This window comes from Hirundo rustica, chromosome 2 (genome assembly GCF_015227805.2).
Source record: "Hirundo rustica isolate bHirRus1 chromosome 2, bHirRus1.pri.v3, whole genome shotgun sequence".
NCBI lineage: Eukaryota > Metazoa > Chordata > Aves > Passeriformes > Hirundinidae > Hirundo > Hirundo rustica.
Genome location: NC_053451.1, coordinates 20,681,852 through 20,704,300, shown reverse-complemented (window position 1 = coordinate 20,704,300; position 22,449 = coordinate 20,681,852). Strand labels below are relative to the sequence as shown.

The 22,449-nt window shown below is 38.1% G+C and overlaps 1 protein-coding gene across 18 annotated transcripts in view; it reads right to left on the bottom strand.

Annotated features, from left to right (window-relative positions):
- Positions 1 to 4,339: 4,339 nt before the first annotated feature.
- Positions 4,340 to 22,449, bottom strand: part of SENP7 (SUMO specific peptidase 7) — a 43,192-nt gene continuing 25,082 nt past the window's right edge. For 17 of the 18 annotated variants that reach the window (XM_040055092.1, XM_040055098.1, XM_040055094.1 and 14 more), the window contains 13 exons: positions 21,616 to 21,649; positions 20,653 to 20,820; positions 18,130 to 18,392; positions 16,973 to 17,106; positions 16,150 to 16,266; positions 14,576 to 14,695; positions 11,991 to 12,083; positions 11,009 to 11,205; positions 10,539 to 10,594; positions 10,169 to 10,206; positions 9,880 to 9,948; positions 7,836 to 7,986; positions 4,340 to 5,772 (listed from right to left, as the gene is read on the bottom strand). In XM_040055092.1, the coding sequence (XP_039911026.1) occupies positions 5,635 to 5,772; positions 7,836 to 7,986; positions 9,880 to 9,948; positions 10,169 to 10,206; positions 10,539 to 10,594; positions 11,009 to 11,205; positions 11,991 to 12,083; positions 14,576 to 14,695; positions 16,150 to 16,266; positions 16,973 to 17,106; positions 18,130 to 18,392; positions 20,653 to 20,820; positions 21,616 to 21,649 (1,578 nt within the window). In that variant the 3' untranslated portion in view covers positions 4,340 to 5,634. The remainder of the gene's footprint in view (positions 5,773 to 7,835; positions 7,987 to 9,879; positions 9,949 to 10,168; positions 10,207 to 10,538; positions 10,595 to 11,008; positions 11,206 to 11,990; positions 12,084 to 14,575; positions 14,696 to 16,149; positions 16,267 to 16,972; positions 17,107 to 18,129; positions 18,393 to 20,652; positions 20,821 to 21,615; positions 21,650 to 22,449) is intronic. The other variant, XM_040055095.2, reaches the window with a different exon arrangement.

Here is a 22,449-nt window from a genome sequence, read left to right as displayed (position 1 = left end):
GCTGTTGTACCACTATCCCCTGCATCCCAAAAGCAGTGCTTCCTCTGAAGATAAAGCCAGGGCAAGCCATGATTCTTTCACCTCTGTTCAGGTGTTACCTGACATGAGCAGCAGCAAGAAGTTAGTAGATAGATACCTGAAGAGATGATCAGCTAAGGAAAGTGCAGAAAGGACAGAGCACAGGAAAGCAGCAGCACTCTCGAGTTCCTGTCCAGGTTCAGCTCACTGTGGAAACGTGTATGGAAGCTGTCCTGCAATGGCAGACTGAATTCAGACCGCTAGGAAATCTCCTTCGGGGCTGTTTTCCGCATGGTGTTACTCAGGACTTCCTGGTAAGTGTTACAGAACAATCTGAACAAACTGCTGGTTTGGCTGAAGTGACTATTTCTGGTAGTGGTTTTGAGTAAGTATTTCAAAGCTGGATTCGCCGGTGTCTGTCCGCAAAGCTTTTACACAGAGCTCCTTAGGCAGCACAGTGCTCACTCCCCTCTTCTAGCTGCTCTACTCAACTGCTAGCAATTCACCTATCAGGAATCAGCAGCAGTATTATACATACAACACTCACAGGAATCAAATAAAATTACCTTTGTTTTTATGCTCTGTCTTCTGACATTTAACAGACTCCAGCTGATATTTTTCAAAATAGCAATGTCTTTTCCTTGGTTCTCCCCTCTCTGCTCCAAAGTTATTAAATTACACTTAGAGCTTAACCACTGAGCTGCTTGAATACCCCCAGTTTTCTTAGAGTCAGATATTTTGGATCTATCAAACCACCACTGCAGACCTAGTCTGGCTCTGCCACGATAACCATGATGCTGGAGTTATATATGGAACAGCACAGAGACAACACTGCACTGGTGCCCAGAAACTGTTTCAAAGTCCTCTTCAGCATGTCTGGGTAGAGACAGCAACTTCTGAGGCTAGCTTGGGTATTTCTACTATGACCCTGTATTCAAAACAGACCAGCTTTATTTTTTTAATTCTCTGCAGAAACTCATGCTTTCATTGTCATGAATGTTTCTGCTTGCATTACCCTGCAAAAACACATTTGGATCAAGGTTAGAAACACTACAAATGCTTATAAAGGCAAAAGCTATATTTCGCCTAAGAACACGTGACAACTAATCCCTTTACACTCAATTTACAGAACACACATACATCAGTACAAGTATGAAACCCAGTTAAAAGTATTCCTGGAGAGTTTTTTAGATTTACAGTATTGCTGTTTCTTTCATCAACAAAGTAATCAAAGGCACTCAGACTGTAAAGAGTATAAAAACCATCTCTGTCAATATTTGTTTTTTGGTATGGTTGTGTCAGCTTCTGTGAGATAAAATACTTTAAAAGTGTAAACACAGTTTTATTAATATCAGTTTGCTATCAGTTTTATATTCGAGTGATTTCAGCACTGAAATGTAAACTTGCAACAGCTGAACATCTACATTTATAACAGCAAAAGGCATATCTAAAAGCACAAGCATTTAAAGTCTCTTAAAATAAGCAAAACAACTCTTGCAACAGATTTCCAAACTGAGGAAAACTAACTCCTTCCTCGATTTGACAAAAGCCTTCACAGTAACACTTTGTATCAGAAAATGTGTAATTCTTCACTTTCAGCAGTCATGTTGTATCTCTTCAAAAGTATTCATGAAAAGAATTCTCACAGAATGAGAAAAAAAGGGAAGTATAATTCTAGTGACACAACACATCAAGGTCACCCCAGTACCTCCAAAGATAAAGAGTTTTCTGACAGTTTGCATTTGTAAGAAACACGTATTTTTATAGAGCAAATGTGATTAGCTTAATTAGTTTTCTACAGAGCAATGCTCACTGAAATACTGCAACAGTACACAAACCATTCTAAATAATATCCCTGATTTCCAAATGCAGTTTATGCAAAAAGCTGAATCCACCTGTAAATAAAAGCATGTCAAATAAAGGAATATTTTTATGAAAATGTCTCTAATAAAGAGCCACATCATGGCAGATACCAACTATCTCTGAGCACACAAGGTCTGCTATCCAGAATCTAAATTGTCTCCCGTGACTAGACAGAAGCTGACTTCATGGCATTTGATAGGGTTCACCAACAAAATTCCCAATCAGTTTAGCAGAGAGAATTAGGTTAGACACAACCTTTTCACTTGTTCAGTTTCTTTGGTTGCTGTGGCCAAGCATTCACCATTGTCACTTTTTGCTTGTGCTCCTGAAGAGTTCTATGGAGAACACTTCCCAAGAATAAACAAGTTCTGTGGCTGTTTAAACTTCCAGCTGACCAAATTCAGCCTGCCATAGCCTTTCATACTGCCACATCTTCCATCATACAGTATTTTGAGCAGAAAAATTAGAAAGTGAGGTCAACCACATTAATCTCACACTTATCAGTGCTGTCCATGTAATGTAAACCTATTCCTAGCATTCCTCCTTTTTTGAATTGCTGACTAGAAGGCTCTTACCTGATTCAATAGTCAGAGATGATCCCAGTGTCTGTGTTTCTCTTTGGATTCAATTTCCAACTTCAATTTGGTTGGGCGGAATTATTACTGTTAGTCTTGGTTTTATGCAACACATTTTCCATTCTGAGACTTTTGAAAAGTCTCATGCTACAATTTCTGCTTTTCCATCTGGAAAACAGTTGTCTTCTTTTTGTTTGTTTGGGTTTCTTTTTTGGGGGGGGTGGGAGGATGGGCACCAGAAGCAATGCTCTGCTTCTCTGCCCTAACACAGGTAAAAGCATTACTACTATGCCTCTCAAGCTTTTATTATTTTCTTAGGTGCAGTACTTCCTGAGCACTGGAAGCTCATCTCAGGGTCAAGTTCCAGGAGGTGAGTACCACAAAAGCCCAGATGAACTGCAATTAATCCATGCCTGGAATTCCATTGCTAAGACACAGCAGTCCCCTCACACTTTAAAAGAATGAGCAAAAAACCCAAAAATTGTACCTGCAGATTTCCTTCTCCAGTTCTTAATGAAAACTAAGTGTCCATTTTTAGATCTTTCCTGGCAGATTTACTTCCTACAAGTTGCTTCTCTTCTACCTTGCTTCTTGTGTTATGCAAGAATAGATCCTTAAATAGATCTCCATGACTCAAATGTCTTAATGGAAACCATTTTCTGGTCCCACACAGAATGCAGCAGTTTCTTTCAAAGAACTGATAGGTACATTTAGGTACAACCGATAGCCTTGAAACAAAAATTACACAGCTTAGGGTCAAGAGCCTTACAGAGACTGGTTTGCTTTGAAATACCCTGTCACTCCACTATTTTGGGCCTAATACAGGGAAAAGAAATGCAAGAGATATGCCAAAAGGTCCCTGAGTCAGTCCGGTTAAAAAGTTAACTTCGGGGAGTTCCAGCAAGTGAAAAGGAAGCACGAAGATACCTGGAATGTAGCTTCTTCTGCAGACACTTCCTAGCATTTACCACATACCTGGTAAATGCAAATGGATGGAAATGGGGTGGGGTTGTGGCTGATGGTCCCATAATCACTGGGTGAGACATTTGGATTAAAACTCACATACTGTGTATGTACCTTAAAAACAGTCAGATGCCCTATCTTACACTGAACTCATGGGTCACCTGTAGCAGCTGGGAAAAGAACAGTAACAACCACAGCCAGCAACTTTGAGATAATTTTAATATCAAATGAATTTGCATTCTCATAGCACATACATAAGAAATCTAAAAATGCAATCCTTTTGTGTTATAAAATCAATTTAGAAAATTGCATACATTATTTTGCTTTTAAACATCTATAAACCAGTCAATCTAGAAAAGAACCAATCGCTTGGTGATAAAACCTAACTTTACCATAAGAAAAAGCCCAAACTGTTTTTCATAAGGGAACACTGAAAATATTATTCAATTAAGAAAGGTGTAGAGAAAGGGAACATATTTCTGCAGTTTATCTTTTGTTTTACAATAAATACAGAGATTATTCTGTGGAAAGTAACGCTGGTGTTGTGATTTAGGTGCTGAAAGACGACTCTGGAACAAGAAGGAAAGATGCTGGGAGGCAGGGGAAGAAGGGGTAGTGACAAAGTACAGAATTAAACTAGAAAAAAAGACAAAAAACATACAGTCATTGCACAAGGCTGCTCACAGCTATACAGAAGATAACTGTGCTCAGAAAACTGCTATTTTAGAATTGTCTCTCTCACCCCAGAAAGAAGGCTTCATGGTTTGAGAAACAAGTAAGGGGGGAGGGTGGGGGTGTGGAGGGATGTTGGATGACTGTACAGAACATGAAATAACTGGGTTTTCCAAAAGCCAGGTTTCAGAAATGTCTTGAGGGAAGGAGCCCTGAGAATTCTACAATGACATAAAAATACTCGCATCTTTGGGTTGCCCTCAATTTTTATTTTAACTCTCTATTGCACTCCCAGCTTTAAGAGCTCTGGTTTTGTAGACCATTTTATGACAGGTGGTTATCTGACACACAGTACTTCTAAAGGGTGAGAAGACATTCGAATTTACAGTGGGGAACAGGAGAAAGCATCCTTTTAGAACAGCCACCTTCTATCATGCAGTGAGTACAGAAAAAAGTGCACACAAATTGTGATCACTGTTCGAGGACAAGTTACATAAATACAAATAAAGACAATGTGCTAGTTTATCAAATCGTGACTGAGGTCAAACACTCAATATTCAGTCATCTTTACTCAATTCTCCTAAGCAAGGTACAAATCCTCTTTGTCACATATGTAAGTCATGGTTTAATGACCTTATTTTACAGTAACACACCTCAGACTTTTGAGGTTGTTAAGCCACAGCCTGCTTGCCTTGCTAATGCAGGTGATGCCTTAAGATTTGTAGGAATTATTACCCAAAATCAGGTCAACAGCATTAAAAATCTACTGCCTACATATGCTGTATTGGTATGTACTTTGAGAGCAAGCTTTCTTCTAAAATCTGATAAAAAAATAACTAAAAGAAAATACACTCCTAACTCTGAAGTATTTCAGTCACTCTCAAACAAATTTCTTCCACTTGAGGAAACACACTTTTATGAAAATGGTAGGAAGGGGGAAAATAATTTTTTAAAAAAAAATCATGAAAACTCATCAGCTTCAGATCTTGGCAGAATTTTCTGACACATGCAGATTACTTCTGTATATAATCAGAAACAAAACAAAAAATACATCTCTAAAGAGAGTCAATATCAAATCCTTAAAATAAAACAATACATAGTATTTATTCTATCTGTATCAGCTGCAAGTCAAGAGACAACACAGGATCCAGATCCTGTCTTCAGGATCTGACTCCTACCTGATCATCCATGTTTATACAGGATTATAAAGAACAGGCTCCAAAAGACAAAAGTATTTTTACATCCTTGAGGCATATACCTGTCAAAGAATCAACTAGCAATCGATATGCATTAGCTTTAACTTAGATATTTACATTCTTATCTACAACCTTCTCCTTTCCCCCTTCCAGCATCATAAGACCACACAACACCAGTGGGGAAAAAAAAAAAAATCTTCAAATAAATACATGCTGAACAAAAAGTAGTCCTTATGCCTTTTTGTTTTTTCTTCCTTGCAAAACAGGGAGAGACCAAAGACCACCAGGCAGAGTTCCAGTTATTTTATACAGCAGTGTCCTTTGCCAGGACTGACTTATTAGATTTATTAGCTGCTGCTGCCACTCTGCTGCTGAAAGTGCAGTTGCAAGATCAGGTCTCGAATTTCTTCTCTTTTGTTTCTGATCAGCTGACGAGGGAACCAATTCTCCAGATGCAGTGCTTGTTCAAAATTAACTATAGGATTCTGGTGAGAGAAAAAGGAGTATTTATGGAATGCATTTCCTAACACAACCTTCAGAAAGAATTTCAAACCCTTCCACTGCTACTGAGATCAAGGAGGCACAAACAAGTTTCCACACAAGACTCATAGCTTTCAAAGTCAAACTGCAGTTCCTTCAACATAATCACATATATGTGCCCTTGCCAAAAGTACTCATGGTAAACACCAAACAGGTTATCATCACTTCTCTTAAAGACACATCAGTATTAACACATTAAAGACAGATTTAATGCATTTTGACAAAGTAGCCATACTCTTGATATCTAACAAGGAACAGATGCATTTTAGTCACAAAACACATAATTACAATCACACTATAGCAAAGAATCAAGCAAACAGTGGTTAAGCATGCTGAGACTTTGTTGTCTCAAGCATGTGTTTTTTGTGTCACAAGCAGGTCTTCTGATAGAAGACAAAGAAAAGAACACTGGTAACAGTTTTAGCAGGACATGAGAAGGGGAGAATTCAGAACAAGAGGACAGAAAATGAAATAGCTGAGAAGTGCCAGCAGACTTGGTAGTTAAGGCCACAACATCACATCTGATTTGCCAAAACAATTTTTTTTTCTTCTTTCCCTCTTCACTTTTTTGCCATGCTTATATTTCACCTTCTCCTTCCTTCAAATAAAGTAATACGTGATAAATTAAAGCGGCAAAGTAAAGAACACATCATGATTTGCAGGCTGAGATTCCTGGCATGTTTGGGACAAGCTACAACCACCTCGTCCCAAGCCTTGCTTCTTCAAGAAGATGACCCTCTTGATAGAGAATGGGCTGCTCAAAAGCTTTAGTAAATAATTTAATTTTCCACCTAGACAAGAACTCAACCCATCTATTACAGAACCACAGAATGGGTGGGGACTGAAGGAACTTCTTGAGTTTTATATACCCAACCAGACCTTCCTGGCTTCCAGCAGAGTACTGCTCCTCACTGGTCACCTGTCACTCAGGTCAGGAAGTCTCCAGGAAGCTGTCAGGTTAAAGTCACCCAAAGGGTCCAGGGTCTGTGAATGCTTTTACCTGTCTAAAGGGGCCTCGTGCACTTGTTCTTCTTGGTCAGGTGGCCGACAGCAGATGCCCACTGCTATGTCACCCTCTGCTCTTCAGTCACTACCCAGAACCTCTGAGACGGCTCCTCACCCAGCCCCAGGCATAGATCCATGCATTCCAGCTGACCCACATCAAGGGCAACTCCACCTCCTTGTGTTCCATGCCTGTGCTTTCCAAAGGGCCCCTATCCATCCATAGCACTCCTGCTGGATCCATGATGTGTCCAACAACATCCCCATGACCTGGCCAAGATCCCAGCCTGCAACTGCACAGAGCTCCAATCCACCCACTCCCGCCAAGGGGTGCACCCTTGTGCAGGTGCTTTGGAATGGCAACCTGTCCCCCTGCAGAACAGCCTGTCCACTGCCCAAGGCCTCACACCAGGCTTTGCATGCACAGGCATCTCAGAGAAGGTGAACCCACACACATCAAACAAGCAGAGCCATTCAAAGAACAGAGCAAAGGGCAGTGTGCTGATCAGGGGACACCCTAGAAGACAGTGCCTGAAGCCCAGGATCTTCAGACATGTAAAGGTCTGCGCTGAAAAAGACGAAAAGGCTCCCTTAGCTCCACACATTCCCTTTTTAACAATTTCCCCTCCCTCTGCAGACCCACTCAAAGACCAAAGCAGAAGATGACAAAGTTTTAGATACTACAAGAAGAGATACAAAGATACTTTTGTAACATCTGTAGGGCAGGAGCTCCTACACTAATAGTCTCCAAATACACGCAATTAGTCAGGGATACTGCACGTGTCATTGTAAAAGCAACATTAAACTACAAGGTCAGAAGCATTTGAGGATGGATGCATATGAGAGAGCAGACAGCAAGATCCCTGCCATTATTTAAAAATGGGTATCATTTCCTCTTTCTCAAAAGGTTTTGACACTTCACAGCTTTTTTGTGTCTGGCTCAGAAAATGGGTTTTTTGTTGTTTAAGGTAATTTGGGGGAAAGGGAAGGCAGTTTGCATTTGTACCTGGAAGAAGCTTTCCACATACTGCAGCAAATAGACCCCACAGTCACTGCTGTTATCTTGCTTAGGCACTTTGGGACATAGGTCAATCATTGTTGATTTACTGAATTCCCGATGTGTTTTTCGTTTAGCTTCCCATTCCACCTCAAGGTACCTACAAAATAAACAATTGAAATACTTGAGAAATAACTCCTAAGCTATTAGGACACCAGGACATTTTTATACCTTAACTAAAGGAATCTTGGCTATCACACATTTTTCCTAGGTTCATTCTAAGAGGCCAGCAGCACTTTTTCAACCTAAGCAAAATATGAAAGCCCCCCCTTAAACCTGACCTTATAAAAAAAACTTCAGTTAAAATTGCACCAATATAACCCTTGCAATCTAATAGTGCACAAGATATTTAAAGATTTGATGAAAACCTTGGGAAAGCTCTTCTACAGTGATTAGGATTTATTTGTTATTTGATCAGTAGCATCTCACTGGATCCCACAGTCAGGGCTGGCTGCTGATTTTAGAGATGGGATGGAAAACCTAAAGGTCTGGTTTTCAAAGGCAGTAGTTACCTATATTTTTCTCCTGGCTTTAGCTAGACTTACAAAGTCTCAGGGCTTCTGAAAAATCAAACATAATGCACGTATTTATTCTCTTAAGTCAGAACTTAAGTCAGACCTTGTGTTGGATTTCTAAAAGCCCAAAGTCCTTGCAGTCATGAGAATAAAAATGCAGTTAGAACACTTAAAACAGCTTTTGGGAAAAAATGGCAACTGTGAAAAAGCACCAAACATGAAACAATTCAAAGATGAAGAATTTCAGTGAAGCACATTTCCTAGAAACTACAAGAACCTGTAACTGCAGACTTTCTAATTCATTTGAGATTACTGCACAAAACACAGTAAAAATCAACTCAGGGAAAAGAAGAGGTCATAGAACCCCTGCATCAGATGTTTAAGGAAACTTCTGCTTCCAGGGTGCAACTGGAAATTGAAGGAGTAAAATAGATTTGCTTCCCAAACTCCCCTTATCTCACAACTCCATAGGTCTCCACTTGTTTTCTGACTTTTTGTGACATCTCTCTAAACTCCAAGAAATGACACTCAGGAATTTCAACCTCAGGAGAGTAAAGACAACCTCAAAAAACAGTGCACTAAAAAAGTACATCCCATCCCACAGAGATGTCATCAATAAATAAACAGAAATTGCTCTTTCATTCTTCCTCCCAAGACACACAGCAGGGACACCTCTCTGTTTAGGGAAAAGATGATTTCACAAAACTTCAAAAATCTCATCTACCCTTTACATAGCATTTTGAAGAATTTACTTTTACAAGAAGGTGGTGGTATTTAATTCACAGATTTTTGTATCTTTCAGTGAAAGGAATAGCAGACAGAACAGAATGAACAATTGAATTTACCTTCAGATATTTAAATTTTTTTAAAGTTATTGACAGGCATTAAAGTTATTAGGAGTGTGAAGAAGTACTGAAAGTTTTTATTACATTATTCCAAAACTTACACACTTATCACATACAGAAGTGAATATATTTTCACACTTTTCAAAACAAATACCATTCCACTATAACACTACTGACACATCAAGCTTTTAGACACTTCAGCCCAGTTTCTGCATGTTTGCGCATAGGAGTGGATTTAACACTAACTCTGTAAGTGTCATCAAAAAAATTAACATTAGTCCCCTAGAAAATTATCATTCAGATTTCAAAGTATTAATTTAAGATGTTTTTCTACCCTTAAAAACACCTTCAGTTACTTGACTAGATGGGATAAATCCTCCCCCCACAAAAACACCAGAAAAAAATATTTCTTTTTTCTCCACTTTATAATTTTTGCATCATATGTGGGTTGCAGTACATAGACAGGTTTTTCATGGAACCCTCTGTATTATAATTACAATTTCCTTAGTCATGATTCTTCATGGATTTTTCTTTAGCATTAGAAATATACACCTTTCTGAACAAAAGTATTTTGTCTATAGAAACATGACCAGCAGCATCTATTGCTAAAAGATAGAAACTGTAGTTACTTACTCTCTCAAAACCTGAACTGTTTTCTGCACTGAACACGCTTTCAAGGAATCTAAGATGAGTATACAAGGCCTGTACACAATAAAAACAAAAACAAGTCACTGCATTATTTTATCACCAACACTACTGAAAGAGGTACTTTGTTTGCATAGAGCCTACCCAAGAGCACCAATTTCTGAACCAATGTGGTAAAAAAGGACAAGTACCGACAGTTGTGGTTTTATGACAATACCTGAATTACTACAGAATTTCATAATTTAATGTTACAATATTAAAAAGAAAACAAACATACCTTTTACAGATCTGCTTTTTGGAATTACTTAGGGAGATCTGAGATGAAAGAAAAAATAAAAATAAACCTTAAAAAACCAACATCAATTATAAACTCTAAGATCTTCATAAATTTAAAGGTCATTAGAGAAGCTCTCATTTCAGAAAGGTAGAAACTGATAAATTAATTTTAAAAACAGGTGAAATCACAGCAGAGCAGATAGGTAAGCAAAGGGGGAGACAGTGTAATTCAAAATGCCCTGCACATGCTGCAGGCCATGCAAACATCAACAACTACTGCAAAAGAGATAACGCAAAACCCCTTGGTCAAGTCTCACAGCCTTCAGAAATTCAGTAATATGTTTTCTCTGTCAATACAAAAAGGCACTTACTTTAGAAATAGCTGAATATAGAACTGAAGCAGAAGCACCAACTTCATTGCCACCTGCTTTAAAAGAACAAATGGAAGAAAAAGTTAAGAAAATAATGCCTAAGCAAAGTATTTTTATTTTCACGTTCACGATCATTAGTATTCAAAATATCAAAGTAAAGAACTAATTTACAAAAAAAAATTTTAACATTCCCTTCTGAATCCTGAAACAGGAGTTACCAAAGGTCTTCCCTCCTGATAAAATTCTTACGGAAACCAAACAACTTTCCAATCATTTGTGATTTTCCGTATCTCTTCCAGTGCTTTCCAGAGTGGCAGAAAACCTGCAGTCCTTACTATGCATGGGTACACAAAAACATACTACATCAGTCTGGAAGTTTTAGACACTATCTTTCACATAATTTCTCTCCTTCAAGGATTAAGGCACAGAACTGTTTATGGCATGACATAACTTTCTCCTAGATTACATACCTTTGGGGAATAAACTTCTGTTACCATCCATTTCTTCTTCATCCTTGAAGAGCACTGAACCAGCTCGAGTGTTCTCACTCTCCGGCTCAAGCGGAGCCTGCTGAGGCCGGTGAGATAACGAGTTCTGACGGGGACACTCCTCATACACAGCTTCTTCTAACCAAGGAAAGCAGATAACTGCAATGTACCAATGAGACCTGCCCAGCAGTGAGGAGAGGGAGGAAAAAATGTCAAAACTCTGCAACATTTGGTTCTGAAAAGGTTATGAAAAGCTTTTATACTACTGAGAGCTCATGGACAATTATTCTGTGACACGCAACCATCACGTTGCCATGTTCTTTTCATGGCATCTCATACTAATCCTCTCTCCCTCATTTTTTCCTTTGCATTTTGGCATAACAGAAAAAATAAGAATTAATTCCTTTAAAAATCCAAGAAACCCACCACAGCAATTTAGCAGTGTTTGAGCACCCATTCCACACATCAACAAAAATCAAAAATAAAAAAATACTAATAATCATTGATGGTGATCCCTGTTTTGAATACAGCACCTTTCCACAGCTGTTTTACATTATATACCTTTCATTGACTATTCAGTTTTACAGGAGTTGCCATGTACAGGTCGGTTATTTAACCAGGCCAAGGCACAGATTATGAAAGTTCTACTTTTATCTATTGACACTATGAGTTGCTGTGATTTCATTACAGAAATATTACTGAAGTGCACAGGAATCATCATAATTAGTCTGAAAAATACCTAATAGTAATTTTCAGTAAAATAAAAAACAAAGGTTCAAAGTTGACAGCTGAATAAACATTTTATCTTTGAAACAGTTTCCAAAAATTACTCATTCCATATGCATTACTTCTTCAAAATCTAATCTATCACAGACAATGATCCAACTTTACAGCCATAAATTTTTACCACCACAACATTCACTAAAGTTTTTAAAACCAGGAAAGTTGTTGAAAACAGACTTACTCCTCATTCACAGGCACAAAGATATAGTCTTTATTGAAGATATTTATATGGCGAGTCCATGTTCTTACTCTTCTGTGTCTTCTCTGTGCTGCACTGAAAAAACCAAATGACAATTGTTTAGTTTTGTTCCTTTTAGTTAAAGCAAGGCATAGGTATTAGTACTCCCACACCTCCTTAGTCCCTCAAGGGATTTTTCATTTACTCTAGAAATTTCCTAGACAGATTAAAAATAAATCAGCACACCATTGAGCCCAAGTGACTACTGAGTAATTTCTGAACTATCTTAAGTTCTTCTCGAAAAAACCCACATTCATAGATTTGAATGGCTTTCTTGCAATTATTATTTACTGCACAAAATGCAGAAACCTCATGTAAACACCAGTCAGTGTAAATACAGATCTATAATAATTTAAAAACATCCATTAATTAAGCTTCACAATACCACTTTTGAAGGCCTATCTGAACAACCTTATCTTTTGAAGGGAAAAAGCTAAATGTCTTGCACAGGGCCATGCAGAACACTGTAGGCAAACACAGCGGTGAAACACGTGCCCTCCAATCCCGAGATTTAAATGCTGCACTACATTTCATTTCCAGCTCTACAGACAAAGCATGAGGACACAATACAAGGAGAACAAGAAAAAAACTGAGAAGATATTTAAGTTTAGATTTTCAGCCTAGTTTGCAAAAGTTGAAATAGAAACCCACATTTCACAAAACCCTGCCCCAATATGAAAGCAAAATTCACTCTACTCAGCAGACATTCCTATTATCATTGATTCCGTTCTCATCTTTGATTAAGAAACACAACTTCAGAGTAGCAGGAACTGGAGAAAAGGAGTAAGGAGTAGAAAACCAGGCTGGTGTAGGACTCTGCATGGCCAGCTGCAAATTTCCTCTGCTACATGACAGTAGAAGCACTGGCAACTTCAAAGGGGAAGACCTGTTTATAACCTGGGAAAGCACCTATAAAAGCAACTTTCTCAATCCAGCACCTGAGCTGTGTGAACAAAGTGAAGAAAAAGTCTTTAAGTAAGTACATCTGTTGAGATTCAGTTAATTTACAACAGTACAGAACCAGGATTTTCACTAGCCATTTATCCAAAAAAATCCCGCTGAAACAAACAACCCAAACCATCTGCAGTCACCAGGTGAGTATCTAGGCCCAAACACAAAACTAGAATTTCCAAAGTTATCTCCTAATCCAGAAAAGCCACAGTCCTTAAAATACGGTAAAATAGGAGTGCCATTCCTGTTCCTCCAGAAGACTATGGACAATCCAGCCTTGTAAAAGGAATCGGAGCAAGGCACAACAACATTCTTGTCACGGATAATTTGGTCTTCACTTCAGAACATTCAAAGTCAGAAGACTGTAAAACCATGGAAGATGTTCTTTCAATCACAGTTACAGGAATTTTCAAGACATCTTTGAGAATATTACAGAAGACTCACTTTTCTTCCCTTCAACACAGCTTTCACCCAGCAGTGACTGTCACCTAACAAGATGGCACACACACCCCTTTGTGCAGATGGCCTTGGTTTGCCAGTAGAATAAAATATCTGGAGACTTCATGGATAATAGAAAAAAAAAAAAAAATCACTTCAGAGAGAAGCAAAAAAAACCTTCAGTAAGCTGAATGATGATGCTTATTGATCTCTGTAACAACCTGGATGGTTTTAGTGAGGTGGGTGTCATTCTCTTCTCCCAGATAACAAGCAACAGGACAAGAGTTTACAGGCTCAAGTTGTGCCAGGGAAGGTTTAGACTCGCTGTTTGGAAAATTTTTTCACCAAAAAGTTTTCTAAGGACTGGAACAGGCTGCCCATGGAAGTGGCTGAGTCACCAGGCCTGTGGGAATGTGGTGTTTGGGGTCATGGTTCAGTGGTGTTGGGTAATAATTGTTGGACTCTGATTTAAGAGGTCTTTTCCAACCTAATAGAATCCTGTGACTCCATAAAAACAGAATGAATGTTGGTGGCCTTGCTCTCAAACACCAGCGTTGAAAAGAAACTGCGAGTTAAGAATGCTTCTACCCCTTAAGACAGTTAGCAGGAAACACAATGTGATACAGGGTTCCTGGGCTGCTAATCATATCTTTTCAGGAAAACTCTCCAATTCAGTGAGCTCATGTGTTGAAAAAAAAAATGTGTAAGCTTGGCATACAATAAAATTTTCTTACTAAAACTTTGGTCAGTAATTTTTTACCAATATGCAAAATGAAATATGTGGTAAATATAAAAATATTATTAGTAACATAATTTCTTAAAATGATGCATGTCTTGCAAAACTGTGCATTTATGATAAAAAATCAAATAAATAATTGTCTGAAGTAAATATTCAGATAAAGCTGGAGAAAGGTGATAACATTTTCATTCATATTCAGTATGAATATTCAGTGTTCCACATTGGTTTTAAGTAAAAACACCAGTATGCTTAAATTCTGAGTTACAATATTTAATCACCAATCCTTTGGAAAACACCAAAAACTATTTTATGCACTGATTAGTAGACGATCACCAGAATTTCAAAGTGGCACCAAGAGATAGATTGTTTCTGTTCATAATGGCATCTAAAATGAACTTACGAAACTTTGACATCCCCCTCTGAGTTTTTTTCTGTCCTGGTCAGGCACTTGTAGAAGAAACTGCTAAAAATGTGCGTACGGTCAGCAACGTGTTTTGGTGCCTTCTCCAATAACAGATATCTACCAAAGAAAAAACAAGAAAATTATTTTTCTAGAAAGTACTGTTACTGCTAAAAAAAGGGATGTTATTCTAATGACTTATACTCAGGTTATGCTTAGTATCAGTTGCCTTCACAGCCACTAATCACACTAAACTTTTCTATTTTAACTATTCACACATCAGAGCATGTAACAGCCAAGCACCTACAAAGAATGCAGTTATTTTTTGTCCCTGATTTTTTCTAACATATTCAAGCTTCTGACTTTATTTTGAAAGTTAGTTATATACCCCTTGAAATTAAGAGAGACTTGGAAATCTAACCAAGTATAAACCTATGGAATGCTATATTTGTGCATAACCAAAAAGCATGGTCAGTTAAATTGTCCATTTCATTTTTGCAGGTTATGCACGTGAAAGCCAAGTACCTATTGTTTCACTGCTGATAATTTTATTATAAACATCAGCTTCAGTGTTTATTCTGTCACTCTGGAAAGCCAAAGCTCTCAATTGCAGGTATCCTACAGGAGGATCCAGCTTCCAGCTTCACCCGATGAATTGAGCGACACAATTATACATGACAGTGCTTGCAACAGAATGAAAAGTGAGAATGTGGAAGTCTTAAATTTTAAAAGCAGAGGGATTTCTACATTTCTACAATTACATTAAGTTATTTTATTTAAATCCTCCTTTTCTGTTGAGAAGCTACAGCTATTCAGAGGACCGTGATGTATTATTTAGTTCTAGTTTAGAGCAAAATACAAGGGGCTTTGCTGTAAAACCCCATTGAAACACTCTTACACACTTTATTTTCCTATCCTCTAGGCAAGTCTTTCCATTGCTCACAGCTCTTGCACCCATCTGGATGCCAAATAAAATGCAATTCCTGCTGATAAGCTTCAAATGCACCAGAATTCTTCTTAGGTCTAAGTCAGCACAGTGAAAACAAACCACAGCTTTAGGGATTGGTGGCCACAAGGCCAGTTCTTAAAAAACTGCTTTCACAAGCAACTTTAGCAGGATGGCTTAGAGTAGCTAAAGCAAGCACAAACTCCTCAAGATATATCAGCTGTGTTTCTTTCTGCAGATCTGCAGAAGAATACCTGAAATTGCACAGAATAGCAAAGGATGCTCCACTTTGTGCAAACTTAGTATATAAAAAGCTACTACAAACCCTCTACTTTTTTCAAATGCCTCCTTAACACTTTCTGCTCTGTAAGGTCACCAAGAAGCTTTTTTCCTCCAGTTATTCTGTGTGGATTTTATCACATCCCTTCAGAGGGACAAAACCAATGAAATTAAAACAAATGAAATTGCTAAGAACACAAAAAAGGTTTTTAAAAAAGTCCAGCATCCAGTTCGTCACATTGCTACTTCTGAAATTGCTGTATTTAGCGACCAACACTTCCAGTAACATTCAAGTCCACAACATGCCCCAGAGAGTGCAAAGCATATAAGAAGGGCTGAGATTACTTACTTCAGATAGAAATCAATGATGACATCATTGAGAAACTCTCCATATTCTAAGCACTCTAGGTCTTCTCTTGTGACTCCCAGTCCTCCTTTTGCAGGTGGGGGTGGATACACAATTAAACTAGAAAACAAATCATGTCATAACAGTGACAAACTGTTTTACATGACGTTGTTCTGAGCATGGATATCTTACATGCAGATTTTCTAGAAAAGGTGTGAAAAGCAGCAGTTCTCAAAACTTTACCATTTCCTCCTTTAATATTTAGGTGTTACAAAAGAAATATCGCTCCAACGCACCCTTCAACTTCGATAAAAACTTTTGAAAAGCAGAGCATTTTTTGCCTCCACCCTATTTTCTATTTTTGATTCAAGTATTTTAAAAATGGCAATATACAGTGTGAAGATATACTAGAGGACAAACAGTTACATAAAGATTGAGTGTGACTAAACACTAAAAGAAAACATTGTTCAGTTTTTATAAAAAGTTAGCTTAAGTTAGGAAGTTTTGCTAAGACAGATTTAGATGGAAACTGACAGAATCCATGAGATCCCCACCCTCCCTGGTGAGGCACCCATGATATGACCTTGCAGTCATAGATTAGATTTGCTCTAACTTCTGTGAGACTCCTACCCTATAACACATCCATATTGTCTTTTAACAGGTAACTACAGTGACATTTGCTGATATTTTAGATTTGAAGAGTGACTTTCATACAACACTTTCAAATCAACTAGAGAATGGCAGTCAAGTGAGGGGTTTTGTTCCAGTAATTAATTCATTCAATTTCTTATCTTTCCCCTTTCTCATTTATATGAAATACACTTACTTCTTAACTGCTCCCATTTCTCTTACTTCTTTCCATTCTTCATTCAGCGCAGAGGACAAAGAGATACAATAGCAGCCACTATTCTGCCTATTTGCAAGGGCATAACTGGGCCTGATCACTTTAAGCTTTGATTCCTACCAGAAAAACACAAACAATTGTAAAAACACCATACAGCTTGATACATAAAACACAACACATAAAACCCAAGCCTAAAACCCACAGGAGCACCCTGCATCACTGGAAAGGATTCTTGCTGGAGATTCAAAGTATAAACATTGGTATTTGGGCAAACAGGCCCTTGCTCAGACAACTAAAAAGTTATAAATATTTTAAAAAATAATGATAGATCTTAGTTCATAATCTCTCTCTAAAACTATTCAAGCATTATTTAGCCAAGTGAACCAGAAACATGTTTCCAGAAGCATCATGAAAGAGCGGAGACAAGTATCAGACTGTCTTACCAGTAGCTGTATGTGCTTGGAATGTGCTTGAAAAATCTAGTCCTGGAACAACTTGCCTAAAACCAATACATATCTGAACTGCCTGGCTTCCTTTTAAAGTCCCCAATTTCACGGACCAGATTGATTTGCTGTCTCTCGGCTTTTTACTGGTGGGAACAAAGATATGTAATTTCTGTGTGACGATGATGAGGGATTGGGTTTAAACATTTACTCAAGAGACTAAACCAAGACAAAACATTAACTTGCACAGTTAATGTTCATCTCCCCAGCAGTCTCAGGAGTAATTCAGCATTTTAAAGCTGTGGCAACTCCAAGAGTACATCCAAAGGTGTCTGGAGGGCCACCTACACAGCTCCTCTTCTGCTGCACTTCCAGCTCAACCAAAATAAATGTTCCATTACTCATTACTTGTTAACTTCCTGCTTGGTGCTCTAGAGACACCACAAGTGCAGAACACCCCTGTGGTTCTAAATTTACACAACCATTAACTGACCTAAAGGATTAGTACTTGCCACTTACTGATGAGGTCCACAAACTATCCCTCTGTGGACACAATCGAGGTGGCTGCAAATTTTGGAGTAATCATGTCTGGGGTTTTTTTGAGCTATGAATTAAGAAAGAAGGCTGACCTAAAATTTACTCAAATGTGTGAATGTGGACCAGTGGTGATGAATGAAGCAACAGCTATCCACTGACCTGAATTACAGATTCATGAGCATCTGAGGTATTCTCTTTTGGCATGTACTGCTTTAGCATATCCTTATTGCAACTCATGAAAGAGCTTTCTTCAGGAGAAAGATCCTTAAACAAGGGCAATGCTTGTTTCAAAGACAAAAACTCAGCAAGATCTGGTGCTCTGTTCCTCCTGCTGACAGCTGTAATCAGTTCAGTTAGTCTGTCTTCTTCCAATTCTGTGAGTGGTTGAGACAGTTCAAAAAATACAAATTCATTGGATTTGGCTGGAAAAAGGAGAGAATAGATAATATTAACTACTAGATTATGTGATAGAAACTTGTCTGAACACCCACAAAGGTACTTGGAGAGACAACAGCAAGAGGGGAAGCCCAAACAACACCCTGCCAGGTTCATCACAGGGGCCCTCAGCTCAGAGAGGTCCCATTTTCACAGGCCCAGAGGAGCACAGCAAAATGGCAGGTAGGAAGCCAAATTAAGGACTGAGAAGAGACACACAATCAGGGCCCTTCCCAGGGCTGTCCCAGAAGAGTCTCAGCTCAAGGGTCCAGACCCAAAACTCAAGATAAGTCAATGCCAGAGCATTTATTGGACTGAAAGGGGGTTGCTGCTGAGGTGTACAGCACACATGATGGGATGCAGGGGAAGAGTATTTTGGGGCTGTGCAGGACTTAATAGAGGTTGCTTAAGGAAAGACCTAAAGGTAGCAAAGAGAGACATTCAGGTAATCCAGGGAAGAAGCAGTATGGGCAAAGAGAGGGTTAAGGGCATAAGAAAGACCAGCCATGTTTAAATACTTTGCTGGTCCATGCCACAAGCATGGACCAGCACAGCCTATCCTGTCTTCTTATTAAAGTCCTTTCTAACTTTCCTGGCTGAAAAACTCCTCTGATCCCTCTCTCAGGATGTTGGATCCACCACAATATATTTTCCTCTAATATTAAACACATTAAGGCAGCAAAGCAGAATCATAGTAACCATTTCCACAATCCACAAAACCACCACTGATTTTCTCAACAAGTCTCCAAAAACATGTCAAAACATTCATATTACTATGTAAAATTAAAAGGTGTCAGACAGTCAAATAGAAATTTAATAAAAACTCCTGATGGTTTCTCCAACAAGAATGTAATTGATGCAAATAAACCTATTAAAAGATGCCTTACATCTTCACACTCACACTCCACTCATTTCACTGGGAACTGTGTCTACAGATGGTACCAGTAACTTCAAGAAACTTGCATCAACTAAAGGTAGCTCTCTGCTAATATTTCATTCAGTATTTTCCTTCAAACTACTTGTACTCCTTATGTAAAGCTACCATTACTTATAATTTTTCTTCATACAGCTGGTGACTCTATTGGGAATACATACTATTAACTGTCACACAGACAATGCTGACATCATCTTTTTCACAGATGCTATTTGCAACGATTTTGCTTACGTAAAATCCTTTTATCACTGTGCCACTCTGAATATGTGAGCCAAAGTTACACGCTATTTTTTACAGAGCTTCATGCTAGAAAACCAAATATAATGAATCCATAATACCACAAGACTAAACTGCCCATTTGGCCTTTAGTGGAAATTTTCTTCAATAATAACGTAATGGGTCACTGAAGTCTTGTCAAAGGTCAACTCAACCTTTCCTTGCCAAGCCTTTTGTATAGAACACAGAATACTCAAGAGCAAGGATACTTAAAACAGCCATGTATTTTAAAGGGAGAGATGCTTTGTATACAAGTCTAGTTTCAGAAGGCCTCCTGACAGAAACTACAATTAAATTGTTTTGACATAATTTTATTAAATAGCAGCAGTTTTGAATCACGTTATAGTAGGTTTTTCCTTTCCAAATAAAAGTACAGTGAAGCATTTTAGAAATGCAGAACTAATCAACTTATCCACACTGGTACAGACCCACCTTGATTATACGTGCGCAATTTTGGGCACCACAACATAAAAATGACAATAAGCTATTAGAGAGCATCCAGAGGCAGGCCACAAAGATGGTAAAGGGCCTTGAGGGGAACTCATACAAGAAGCAGCTGAGATCACTGGGTCTGCTCAGCCTGGAGAAGAGGAGGCTGAGGACAGACCCCACTGCAGTTACAGCTTCCTCAAGAGGGGAAGAGGAGGGGCAGGCACTGATCTCTTCTCTGGTGGCCAGTGACAGGGCCTGAGGGAATGGCCTGAAGTTGTGTCAGGGGAGGTTTAGGCTGGATATCAGGAAAAAGGTTCTTTACCCCAGAGGGTGGTTGGGCACTGCAACAGGCTCCCCTGGGAAGTGGTCACAGCACTAGCCTCACAGAGTTCAGAGAGCATTTGGCTATCAGTTATACGGTGTGATTCTTGGGGATGGTGCTGTGCAGGGCAGGAGCCGGGCTCGATGATCCTTCCAACTCAGCAAATTTTCTGATTCTGTGATCTTTAAAATGCTATAAGCTTTCCTTTGCATTCAAAAAAACACAGCTGTAAAACTTCACTGACATGACCTTTTCATTGCACTTGAGGAAAGCAATTACTCACATGGCCTGCTGGTAACTAACTTTCCCATCTGGGTTTCAATCTTTTCTACATAATCCACAGACAACCAAAGAAAAATAATTGTTGAAGAACAGCCACCATCACTTTTCCACCAGCCAAATCTTCTCACATCCAGTGTATCCACTGTCAGCTGAATGCTCTTAAGAGACACTGTAGAAAATAGAATTAAAAAAACCATGCTCTTAACAGCCACAGATAGAGTCATACATGTTATAATATATGCTGAGAGGTATGACAGGAGTGTACTAGCACAGTAATTATACATTTTATTCCTTGCATTGCATAAAATATTGAGAATTCAATACTTAAGTCAGTTACATCAGACTGTGTAAAACAAAGTTACCAAATTTTAACACAAAAATCTGAAATCCTGCAGCAGGATTCTCCCTGAGAAAAGTTGTTTTTTCCTCAAAATAACCACAGATAATACCTATGAATATGGAAAAAAGAATACTGCAAATCATTAATTCCTATTTGCTTACAGTCAATTCAACTTAGAAGAGCTCAAACCTTTTTCCTACCACACACCATCTTGGACAATCAACTGAATGCAAATCTATAGTTATAGTCCTCTTAGCTTTAGTCTACTCGTATATTTTTGTAAACCTAAGGATCTAAAATGCTAATTTGAAAAGTTCAATGTTTCACTGCAAAAACATGTATAGTCATGTCTATTATAGTTCAACACCTAAAATGGGCAGGCATATGGGAGGCAAGCCATTAAAACTACAAATTCACCTTAAAAGTACAAGAAGCTGCTAAGTTGTTAATGCTTACACTATAAACACCAAAGTTTTTATTTATTGAAAAACATAAATTAAAAACTATCTAATATATTTGTGAAAGATTATAAATTATTTATAACTGGAATACAAACTCAGTGTTTTAATGCAATGCTTTAAAGATACAATTAGGAAAAGGCTAAAGAAAAGGAAATTATCTTACCTTGAAATGGGATCACAATATTTTTCATTGTAAACTGAAATAAGATTTAAAAAATATAAATTAGTTTGCATTTTACATATTGATTAAAATAATATATAGATTTTTAAATATCTGTACATCTTTCCTTATAGAGAAATCAATGGAAAATAATATAATAGAATAATTCAGGTTGGAAAACAAGCTCAAGTCAAACACACTTAGTTTGACACTTAATATTGCCTATATCACCTAAAAAACATTTCTAAAGACATTGCAGAACCTGAACAACAGCAAGTAACTTCCAGAGATGCAAGGCACTGAGAAATAAGCACAGAGTTGCAGGACTGCCTATAGGCTTCTTAAAAAGAAGAGAAAAGATGAACACTTGGGACAGAAGGAGTTAAAACAACCTGTGAGAAGCTGTCAGATGCACTGCTTGAAGTAAGGACACCACAGAAATGGTTCAACTTTATGCTGGTATTACTTTACATTAATCTATGAATTAAAGGCCTTAAAGATTCCACTTGCACTGGTGCTGTTAAAGAGACTTTGCTAAATGAAAAATGGTTTATTGTCACTTTGACAAAAGGTAATATATATTAACAAAGGATGTTTACCCTCTGGCACTACAGTAGGCACAAAGTTGTGTTTCCCAAGGAAAATTTCTACTTTACACCTAAGAGCATTGATTCTAAAATTACTTCAACCCATCCTTCAAATTATTTTTGCCTATTAATTGAGAGTTTCCATGAAGGGTTTTTGGAACTGCTGTTTCATGAGAAGCTGAAACTTTTATTACAATCCAAGACTTCAAAATGTCTTACTGCAGGCAAAAGAAGATATGCAGATTCAAAC